The following is a 12,280-nucleotide window of genomic DNA, read 5'->3' as shown; positions in this document are numbered from 1 at the left end:
TCAGAAATTTCAAGTGACCCCATTTAAACTCCAGGTAACATCACATGGGGTTGAAAAACTCTGATTTAGTGGCTCTCAAATATATTTGTTTCGATAGTTTTTTTAAAAATTTTTTTTATCATTTCCCATCATCTCACGTCTGGAGTGGGACCAAGACTAACGTTTTATATTTCTCTCTCTCTCTCTCAAGTACTCCCTGTAGTGCCATTGCGTACCCCTATGGTTACGATTATCGTAGCACTCTAAATTTCAAATAATAAAAGAACCACTTAAAATCCCAGTTAATAGTACTGTTTACCCTAATGATATTATTAATTTCAACATGGGCATTTCCCTTAAATGTTGAAGCAACGAATGGTGTTAAACATCTAAAGAAAAAAAGTGCATATGATATGTAGTTAATGCTATAAAATAGTTTATCATATCTGAGTGTGGATCATCACAGCTCCGAAAGTTCCAACCCAGTATAAAGGTTTAAATCTCCATGCATTTAGAGTGATGAATGTATATATATATATATGTGTGTGTTAGTTAAGGTTGTAGATTTTTCACTGTTTCAACCCCCCCAAAAAATTACAAGCTACAATTTAATTTGTCTTTTGTGAATCTTGATGGGGTGGCACTTGGGGTGAGATTTTAGGGCCACCCCTTTGGCTCCACCCATTTGAGAAACACTGACATAGATATTGGCTGATTTCCATTGGTTGGGTTTGAAAACGTGTAAAAATGGGGGTCAGATCTTCACTTTAACCATTGTAAGCTTCCATCTCGCCGACGGTCTGTGTCTGTAATGGAGTATAATTGTATTGTGTGAGTTCAGAAAGCTCAGTATCACATGGTCCTCCTAATGTGATAATGCTCTTTGACCATGTGTGTGCAAACGGATATGCACGTCCACTGCTGGCTTCATAGGGCCAGCTGTAAAAAGGCGTCTGCAGTATATACTCAGGTTTCATTAGGTCTTAAGAAAAGAAAGAAAATACAATGAAGTCCTCCCATCTGCAGTGTTCCATTTATTTATTTGACTCCATTCGTTCTCAGAAAATTGCTGCAGACTGAAGAAAGATCAGCAGCTCATGATGCCATACATACAGGCTGTAAAACAGTGGTGGACAGTAACAAAGAACATGTACTAAATTATTACAGAATTCAGCGGCACGTGTCCTGATAAAGACCAGGAGGCGGGAACACATTACACCCATTTTAAAATCACTGTATGCTGGGGGCTCTGTCTCAGCGCCCTGTGCCGACGCTCCGTGTCCTGCTTCTGTTTTAACTTCTGTGGGTGGGTGTATTTTTAACTATGTAAAAGCCCTTTGAGCTGCATCTATTTGTATAAAAAGTGCTTTTTATAAATAAATATTGATTGATTGATTTAAATAGCATTTTCGAATACTATTTTTGGGGGATTCTTGCCAGGGTTTTGGGTCAATTATAATTGTAATCGCGTAATTGATAAAAACAGTCCGTGCTGCCTGGCTGCCTGAGTGGACGTGTCTTACTGCTACGGCAGTAATTCCCATAATCAAGGCATTTTTTGAATTGCTCCTAGTGGCAGGTCTTGTTAAGATTTTTTTTGAATGAGATACTTTTACTTGTATTGGAATAGTTTTTGACAAGCAGTATCTGTACTTTCACTCACTTAAAGGTAGGGTAGGTGATTTTCAAAAGCTAGCATGATTTTGAATGTAGCCTCCCTGATGGCTCCGCCTTTACCTTCCCTCTGTCTCACTCAAACTCACTCAAAAACATGACCAAAAACTCTGTTTTAACTCTGTCAGTGGTGACGTGCTTTCAGCGTGAGCTCGTGCATGCGAGGGGTCGAGAATGAACAGGGAGACGTGATTGGTTAAAAAAAACGGTTTGTTTTTTTTCCATTGGTCAAAGTTATTACAGATTTACAGCTGCTGCAGTTGACAGGTTTTCTTTGTTCCTTTTTCATACATAAGATCTTGATTTTTGTCAGGACATAAAGGCAATTTCAACCAAAAACCTAAAAAGTGTATCTGGAGGAAATTACCTACCCTAGCTTTAATAAATGTGAGTACTTTGTCCATCTTTGCGGCACAGTAACACCTCCTCCTGACCAGAGGACTTCACACATCACTATCCTTACCCGCCATTCTTAATCTCAGATTATTACAACTCTAATCCTGTCGTAATCCTCCGCTCGAACCATGCTTTTGTTGTTCACATCTAATATTGCCTACTAGTCACTCAGCATATACAGTGCGTTAACAGTCAGCAGCAGCATTGCCCAGGTTTCACACAAGCTGTAACAAGCCCATAGGGCTTCCAAACCAAGCACTTTATCAACCTGAGCCTGCCTCAAGACACTCATCAATCCTTTTGATATATGTCTTTTTACAACAGATCTTTATCAAAGACTTTTAGCCTAACTTTCAACTTCATTTGCTCATATATTCGTTGTAAGGTGGGTTGGATGTGGCTGCATTGGTCCTGTTATTTAATGTAATCTCACATATTACCAGTGAATTACAATCAGGTTATCTTATCTTGAGACCCAGAGAGCTATAGCTGGCAGTGGCAGGTTTAATAAAAACCACACAGGTCAAAAGGTCAAAGATTTACTCCACAACCAAAGGCCAGATGAGGCTGGACAGCCTGTGATTCACCCAACTTTGATTTCAAACCTTTGCTGCCTTGTGGCAAAATCCAGCAAGGCAAAGGCTTCAGGAGTGAATCAAAAGGAAAAATATGGGGTGGATCCCATAAAGCAAGCAATTGGTTGCCCGTGAGCAACATGGGGCCCTCGATCTAATTTTGTGTGGCCCCCAAAACAAATTCTCCAAAATTTGTCATTTAAGAAGTTGAAAGGAACATGAACTACAGCAAAATACACAAATTAAGTAAAATAATAAATTTGGGAAAAAACACACTGAATTACTCATACACTACAACAAAGACACAAATCAACAGGAAAAAACAAAAAAACAAAATAAGTCCAAAAACACACACAACTCTGCATTGTTTCCTGTAATAATGCACGGGTTGGTCATTTTTTAAGATGCTGATATGAGTGTTGGTAATGTGACACTCAGATCAGATACAATCATATGCTTGTAGCCCTGGGTCCTGTTATGGGATGCTATGATGTGTCAGGTTTTCACTTCAGTGAGGGATGGTTTACAAAGAGTTTCTCTCATCAGTTTGTAAGGTAGAAGTTGTCTCTGCCTGTGGTGGCTGAAATAATTCCCTCTGACAGCGCAGCGTGCACTAATGCATTGTAGTGCCCTGCAGCGCACCAGCTCGCAGCCTCCAAATCACAAAATTAGGGAAACTTCTTATATATGTTCATAGATGAGTTTTTCACTACGATTAGATTTTGAGGACACATCAGTGAGGGTGCCATAAAGTCTAACCTAAGGTAATACTTGATTTGTGAAACGTAGTGTGAAATACGTGGTAATGGAAGTAGGCCTAACTTCAGAAACGTCATCAGGCCTAGTGTCATGTTGGAAAGGAGAAAGGTTAAAGGTCAAGGCTAAAGTGAATGCACAGATTTGAATGTATTATTAGCATACATGCGATGGAACGATGTAAAGGTTACTGGATGGGACGATATATGATATTGGGCTCCCGATAATGATCCTGGATGATATTTTTGGAAAGGGAAAAAAGACATACACACCAAAGTGCAGTTTAAAGATATACATGAGTTTTAATTTGACTAACTCTGAGCATACTCCCAGGTACTCAAAATATAACCTTTTAAACTCAAGTGAAATTAAATATAAAATAAACAACAATAAATATGACTAATTTTTCCTATTTAAAATGCAAAAACTGCCTCTCTGCAAATAAGAGCGCAAAGACAAAGACATTGTCATGACATTCTTTAAAAAAAAAAGTGCATGAACATTGCAAAACAAGTTATTTAAAGCATCAAAATAAACAAGTCTACACAGCCCAGATTTAAGATATGAACATGTTCATTTTCAATAATATAAGCATGTCTCAAAGGTCTCATTTGCTGGGACTAGATCTCCTGCGGTTGAAAAGACATGCTCGCTTGGGACAGACGTAGCAGGAATGGAAAGGCTTGCATCAAATCTAAAAAGGCTGCCAAAATTAACTGCGATTTTTGAAAATGATATGGTAACTAGCATGAAGTATCCAAATTACCACATTAAGTTTGATCATGTCTCATTTTGATCTGCAACCAAATGAAGAATCCGACTCACCCTTTATTATAAACCAAAACAATAGAAAAACACATGTATACACAAAAGCAGCAGAATGTGGGGTCTACAGAGCTTCACCAGAGTTCAACAGTAACAGCTTCAGGAAAGAAGAGAAGCTGTTCCTCATCCTGATTTTAATGTTCCACAGCTGTCTTTCTGAGGAGAGGTGGGGTAAAGACTGTGCATGGGGTGGGTGGTTCACGATGCAGGAGGCCCTCTTCCTGCATCTAGAAGAGTAGATGTCCGACCCTTGTGGTAAGATGGCTGCCTCCCACAGTCTTCAGTGCGGCCTTCAGCTTCTTGGGCAGCCTGACGATATAGTGTAAAGAGTACTGATATATACTACTCAAGTAGTTACTTGACTGAAATTGTACTCAAGTATAAGTAAGTCATCCATAAATGACTTAAGTTTAAGTAAAAAGTAGCTTAATTAAATAGTACTCATAGTAAAAATTACTTGTTACTTTCACCCCCCACGTTTATTTTTGGTAATAAATCTTCCCACGGTTCCCTTGGTATAAACCTCAAAAGGAAGAGACCAAATCTTACACAATTGGAGCTTAATTTATTTTCCACAAAGGTATTTGTATAAAATAAAGGCAGTGGCTATCCGTACGGTTGTTCTATCTGTATGCAGCGCACCTATTTGGCCAGTTTAGGTCACGTGATAGGTCAGTCATTGGCCAGTTTAGGCCGTGTGACTAAGACTAAACCTAACCCTAACCATAACCCTAATCCTAAAACGCTACGTACTTGTACTTCGGTAAACGTACCAATAGCACCGGGGGTTGTCTGTACAGCAACCGTACGAATAGACACTTTCTAAAATTAGTTGGTTTGTCAAAATGTACAATTCTTTTTTAAATAAAATAATACCAATTAATTTAATTCAACTCAGGTTCCAAGTATAACTATATTTATTAATTCTAAAACTAAGAAAATAACCACCATGAAATGCTGTTTTGGCGCCGTTAATCTGATTGGTCAGCTATGACATGATGCTTTTGATTGTTATCTGGTCATTTCATTTTTTTGTAGTTTCACAATGTCAGTTGATCATTTTAAAACAAAAAAAAAAAATTACTCAGTAACAGTTGGGTGTAGAAATGTAGGAAATTACTTCTTTTACTTTTAAAATGTACTTAAATACAAGTAAAATTACTGCTTAAGAAATATACTCAAAAAAGTACAAGTACCCATAAAAGCAACTCAATTACAGTAATGTGAGAGTACTTGTAATCCATTACTTTCACCTCTGCCCATATGTGTATTTTAGGGCCGATGCTGATACCAATAATTGGGACAATATCTGATGTATCTGCCAGTACATTATATATTAAATGCTGATATATGAAATAAAAGCATTGATAAAAACATTTTTACTGTACATGAATACAAAATACCAAAATATGATTCAAGAAAAAATAAAGCAAAAATGAAAATAAGGAACTTTAATTAGTAACACTGTCAACGTAATGACTGGAAAGCCTCTGGTCAATAAGAAAAGTCAAACTTCTGCAAACTGGTTTTCTAGAATACATAACTATTCAAAAATAAAGTTGCTCAGATTTCAAACAGTAAACATTGATAAATCAAAAAAGGCTAAATGTAAGAGTAAACAATGAACTGGTGACTTCTCCCAGTGTTGTAATTTTGTGAATATTACTGCTGATAGGCTGAGCAATTAAACAATGCTGATTAATCTGTGACGGCCAAAATTGCACCGAGCTGATTTGAATTTATATCCAGCAAAATAGTCAATTTAGCCTGATAGACTGGTGTGATGTTTACCCTAACAACTCTTGGCAATTTCTTTCTAAAAGCAAAGTTGAAGATAATTCCCTAAATCACAGCTTAATACCAGATTTACAGCTATTTTTCCAAGTTAAGGTAATCATTATTTTTGCTTGTAACATTAGTATAGTAAAAAAAAAGAGTAAGACCTGGTTCTATGACGTCCCAAGAACTGCCTTTTACATGGACAGTACCAAAAACAGTGAAAGGTAGTAAAGTAAAGAAGATAAGTCAAAACTTTGACTTTTACCAGAGTACATTTTAACACAAATGCCTGTACTTTAACAGACGTATACGATGTGTGTACTATGCCACCATTGGGTGCAGCATCTTGTTGGAGTAATGTGGCATTAATGGCTGAGCCAGCAAGAGTATGGATATCAACTGTGTCTGATCCATGTCCTCCTGTTTTCCATGCCACTCTTTGTGCCAGCATGAATAATTTAAAGGACGTTGAAACACGTTGCTTTATGATGTGTTGCTGCTTAACATGGCTGTCAGAGCGTGAAATAACTCAAGGCCTTTTACCACACTCACATCTACCAGCTCGTATTAGTGTGAACCTATGTGCCGTTGTGCAGAGTGAAGACGATTAAAAATAACTTAGTGACAATGTGTAAGAAAAGAAGACTCGTTATTCAAAGAGTAACTTAACCCCAAATCCACCTTTATTCTTCTGAAAACAATTGCATTTCAGAATGAAATAGTGCTGTTGAATGAGTCGCGTCAAACGGGCATATTTTCTGGTAAAAATGTAAGAGTGTCTGCCCTCTATGGGTTGAAACCTGACTATTACAATCAAATTTTGCTATTTGCTGAGAATGGTAGTTTGTGACGTTTTGGTGACTTCTTAAGTCACGAACCAACACTGTTAGCCCCGCCCATTCTGTAAAAACTTGCACTTGTCGACTCTATAATCTGTTGTGAGTAGGTTGGATTGAGATAATTGTGAATAGAGAGGTATCGTGAGTATTGAGTAGTTAGCATACTTTCTTTTTTTTTACAGAAAAAAGCCATCACCAATACAACAGTCTAATACTCTAGGAACCAATGAGAAGGGAATGAGGAAATAATTATTCTACTGGCCTGTTTTCATCTGCGCCATGTGTACCTTATAGTGTCTTTGTTTAACAATTGCCAGACATCAACAAGATCTAATGATGCGTCCATTTCTTTAATTTCCCTAAGTGCATGGGGGTGATTATTAAATTTAAGTAGACCACTGCAATCTTTATTTATATCTAAGACTGTATTAAAATCTTCAGTTATTATAATCCGATCAGACTGTAGTGAGTGTGGATAGTTATTCATTTCACAAAAATATTGCGGATATACCTCATTAGGAGCGTAAATATTTGTTGAAATAACATACAAGTTATTGATCGTTAAGTCTATTACAATCCATCTACACTCCTTATCTTGGGATACAGAGTGTAATGTATAAACTACATTCTTTTAAATCAAAATCACAACACCTCTACTGTTTTTTAGACCATGACTAAAATATATCTCCCCTCCCCATTCAAAATCTCCATTTCAACTCGTTTTCTGACTTAGAATGAGTTTCCTGCATGCAAACAATTTGAATGTCTCTTTTATCATTTAACCAAGTAAAAATTTCATTCTTTTTAGAGATATTTGCTAAACCATTACAATTAAATGAGGAAATTCCAATAGGCCTTTTTTGCCTTTCCATTAAACTCGTCAATTCTTTATCAAAATAATGTAGTGCCCCAACAAAAGTAACCCCCCCTACGAGGAGGGTCTGCGAGGACGCAAAGTGGTCCGTTCCTCCCGAGTATGTTGGTGCCTTTATTCTGTTACTTCTCCATATCAGTCTGTCTTTCTCGTCTTGCTTTGCCGTGTAACTGTTGTGCCGAACGCTGTGATAGACACTTCTGCTGGAACGTCCGCCATCACACTTTTACTATCCATGGTACGTGAATGTGCTTGACTTCACTCGAGCAGCCAATAGAGGGTTTTCACCAACGTCACGTTCTGGGCCGTAACCTGGATTCGATGTTGGAGGCACTCGGAGGTAAACACTGCAATGGATAAATGTCCGAAACCACAGAAAAGCTCCTCAAAATGTGTTATATTGTAGATGCAAAGGCGTACAGGGAAATACTTGGTCCACAGGAAAGGGCACGATATTTGGAAAAAGTTAGGGTTTTTTGGTGGTGCAGATCCATACGAGTTGGCTCCCTCATCTTGGATCAATGACGACCCGGAGAGTCTTCCGTCTATTGCGTATCCTGATATCGTCAACTACCTGATTTTAATACGAACACAATCTGGGTCATCTTTTTGATAAAGATCAGACCTTTTACCTGGAATACAATGAGAAATACAGCACATTTTAGCTCTACATTTTAACAACTGTGTTGCTACAGTAGCATGCATTTAAATGTGATTATATTAAGTCAATAATGCCACATGCAGTAGCTTGATATGAATTATATTATTACCATCACTCTAGAAAGTTAGTTCATAATAATAATTCATTTAATTTAAAAGTGTCTTTCAGGCCACCCAAGAACACTTCACAAAAAAACAAGAATAATAAAAACAGTGCAATCCATTGAAAACAGTATAATACAAAGAAGAGAAAAGAAAATCAATGTAGGTGAAATTAGGAATGAGAATTTACAGAGAGTGGGCTGATTCAAAGAGATGGGTTTTGAGTCTGGATCTGAAGAGGGGTAAGGTGTCAATGTTTCTGATGTCCAGGGGGAGGGAGTTCCAGAGTTTAGGAGCAGAGCGACTTAAATCTCTGCTCCCCATGGTACTGAGGCGGGCAGTGGGTATAGTGAGGTGGACGGAGCATGAAAACCTGAGGGAGCGAGAGGGAGTGACAATATGAACAAGGTCATTTAAAGTGTACAGGAGGAGGTTAAGAGCTGCTGCTATCAACAATTCCCTTACCTGCCAAGAAATGGGCCAGAAAAATTCTGATGTTTTTCAGATTTTTGCCTCAAGTGCCTCCTTTCCTCTGATATTTTTTGACATTGCTTTCCCTGATTTGTTATAAGTTTTGGAAGTCTATAAAACTCCTCATGTTTTTCATGGTCTGACTGATTGGTACAGCCAAACACACAACAATAATTCATAATTTTCTCTCCAAATTCTGGATTTGCTTGTGTGCGTGCGCTTTGTTTACCTGCGGAGTATCTCCAATATGCCGTAAAAACCCTCTATAGCACATGTGTCAAACTCATGGCCCGGGGGCCAAATTTTGCCCCTTACAGCATCCAAATCGACCCGCACGAGAAAGTGAAAAAGTCAGAGAAACCATGAATCAATATGTAAATTACCAACTAATTCAGCTCTCAACTAGATATCTCCAAAATAATTCACAAATTCAATGAAACTTCACAATATTAGTAGGGATCACATTTTCCCTACACTTATATTACATGATGGCAGTCATTTTTTATCTGAAATTGTTAAAAGAACTGAATTTTTTCCAAATCCTGCAGTTTTCTTAAAATTGCTCGACAAAATTTCCTAAAATTACATCAAATTTGGCCACAAAATCTAAATAATTTAAAGTAAAGATCCTGCATGTACTGGTATGTATCACATATTGCTTTGATATTATCAGTGCCATACCTATGTTATAATTTTTTTATACGTGGAAGTGCAAACTAGAGCACAATAATATTCCAATTCCTAATTTTCCTGCCTAAAATCTGCAGTTCACTTAAGATAAACAGCTTATTTGGCCCCTGAACTAAAATGAATTTGACACCCCTGCTCTATGGTAACACCCGAAACAGCTCACGGAGCACATGTGTTTACTTTGTAGAAAGATCTCTGATTGGCTGAAATCCAGCATCATGCTCCTGGATTTCTAAAGCTCATTTACAGGTCCAGGAGAAGGAGAACTGATTCCCTGTCCACTCAGAACACTTTGGATTACAATATGCTCAAAGATAATCATGGATTTTTGACATAATGATGCCAAAAAAAAAATGTACATACTGCAGCTTTAATTATTCCCTGAAGGAAACAGAAGTACCCAATCCTTTTGTTCTTGAGCTAATAAACACTCCAATACTTCAAAATGAAAGCACACGCTCCACCCTCTCTCTCTAACGCACGCGCACACTCTCACCCTCTCTTACGCACGCACACAAACGCGCACACTCCTCCCCCTCTCTCTCGCGCACTCCCGGTGCAGCTGAAGACTCCCCCTCCCTCACCTGCCTCCGTCCGTCTCTCAGCAGTAGCGGAGCTTCTCTCAGTGAGCGGACTTGCTTCGTCTCATTGTTGTTTGCAAAAATGACTTCCACGTACGACCTGGACTTCAACCCTCTCTCTGAAAGTCGACTAATGGCTTCGGGCGACTCAGTGTGAGTATTTGAACCGCGTCAGCGTTCACAGCTCCGGCTCTCTGCCGCTGTGGGTGTTTTCTTTGTCGGGGGAAACGCAGCAGCAGTTTTGACGAGCTAGCTAGCCGAGCATTAGCTAACGATGCTAACTAGCCGAGTTGCGACTGTTGGGCTGAGGCGGAAATAAAATGGCCCCGACGAACGGTAAATGTTTAGCTAAAGCTCGTTTGATGTTATGGTGTTCATACTGGGGCTATATTAACAATACATGGCTGATATATGTAGACCAGGAGTGAAGACGCAGTTTGTTAGCCATGTTGGTCAAGTAACACGGACATGTGTTTCCGGAGGTCAGCAGTTTAAAAAATGATTAAATTGACTTGATTAAAAACAAATAAATTACTGTAATTGTTGCAGGTTAAGCCAATCAGTGGTAATGGGTCGTTTTGCACGTTCTAATTAGTCTAAAACAGTCAATAATCTATTGTTTTCTGGGCCTGGGTGTCTGTTAGTAGATTCTCAGTGTGTAGTAAGCTAGCTTCAAATGTTTTAATAATGGATGTCGGTAGTAATTTGAGACCATAGTGTTCCTTTCCGTGTAAACATGCAGTTCGCTCTCACTAACCCTCGGTGCCTTCGTTAGCAGCCAAGCTAACAGTGCTAGCTCCGCGTCACCGCCCGTGTCCATGTTGGAGGGAGTTGCGCTTACTTAACAGCACAGGACACGTGGTTTGCTACATTACGGAGCCATTACTGGAGATCTTGTGACAAGGCATGTAAACAGGAGACGCGCTCAGAGAGAACACACACACACACACCCTTAAAGAGCTAAAACACTAGTGTATAAGTGAGGTCGTAAAGCTAGTTAAGCCTGTTCAACCGAAATACTCAAGAACATGACACTACTTTATCACTTTTTAAAAATACAACTAGGCCACTATTAGACTCGTGCTTAGAATAAATGTTTTATTTAAGGATAGGGTGAACAGATTTTTAAAACTCAAAACTGGGACAGTAATTGAAACTAAAGAAAACGACAGATTTTCAAAATGAACTATTTGCATATTATTTTATTTGTAATTAAAAAATGTCGCATAAATGACATTTATTTTTCATCCTTTTGGATGAAATGTATTATTGCAACGGCTGAACCAAATTAAAAAATTAGTTTAAACGTATTAAGTTAACATAAAATGTTTCAATTAATAATTTGAATAAAAGTTGTTTTTCTTTTTGGCATGTTGAAGGAGAAAGCATCAGAGGAAGTGGGGTAATATTTTTAATTCCATCGACCAATTGGAGTTGCAAGCGCATAGAAGACTTCTTAGTTTTTGATTGGTTTATATTGCAAGTGCTGTTATGGCAACTGTGATTGACAGCTCACAGTCCACAGGGTAAACGTTTTTAAGCGAAATGCGCTTTTAGTGTCTTTTCTGTCAGTGGCAACAGACCATATGTCCATTAAAATGGGACAAATGGGGCTGAGCTTGTGAAACACCGGGACAAACAAATAACTGGTTTGGCCGAAATCGACCAGGACATCACCCAACTTAAAGTCTGTGCCTGTTTTGTTTGGCAGCAACCACAGTCGCCAGTACTGAGCGTTCATATAAATGTGTAATACCGTTATTGTAGTAATGATAATCTTGGCATGACAAACTGGCTGAAGTAGCTGTATTTAGGCAGTAAATGTTGATTTTAAAGATACCTAAGCTTAGAAGTACTACACCTAAAGATCTGCTGTTATCCATGTCAGATATTTGGCTCAGTTAGATGATTGTACAAAATATGGGTTATGGGAATCTCAAAGCATAGAGAACATGAATATGCGAAAATAAAAATCCCTGGAATGGGACATATTGGGGACACTTTAATACTTAAGCACCATTTTTTTTTCTTTCACTTCATTGTTGGATTAAATCCATTGAAAATAAATAAAGTTTAAAT

General features: G+C 38.2%; 1 protein-coding gene across 2 annotated transcripts in view; it reads left to right on the top strand.

Moving 5' to 3' along the window:
- The first annotated feature begins 10,162 nt into the window (after positions 1-10,162).
- LOC114465825 (CUGBP Elav-like family member 2) overlaps positions 10,163-12,280 on the top strand; it is a 32,529-nt gene continuing 30,411 nt past the window's right edge. The window contains exon 1 of one of the 2 annotated variants that reach the window (XM_028451089.1): positions 10,163-10,354. In XM_028451089.1, the coding sequence (XP_028306890.1) occupies positions 10,284-10,354 (71 nt within the window). In that variant the 5' untranslated portion in view covers positions 10,163-10,283. The remainder of the gene's footprint in view (positions 10,355-12,280) is intronic. The other variant, XM_028451088.1, reaches the window with a different exon arrangement.

Source organism: Gouania willdenowi, chromosome 6 (assembly GCF_900634775.1).
Source record: "Gouania willdenowi chromosome 6, fGouWil2.1, whole genome shotgun sequence".
NCBI lineage: Eukaryota > Metazoa > Chordata > Actinopteri > Blenniiformes > Gobiesocidae > Gouania > Gouania willdenowi.
The sequence above is the reverse complement of the archived record's forward strand: the minus strand, read 5'-3'. Positions and strand labels throughout refer to the sequence as shown.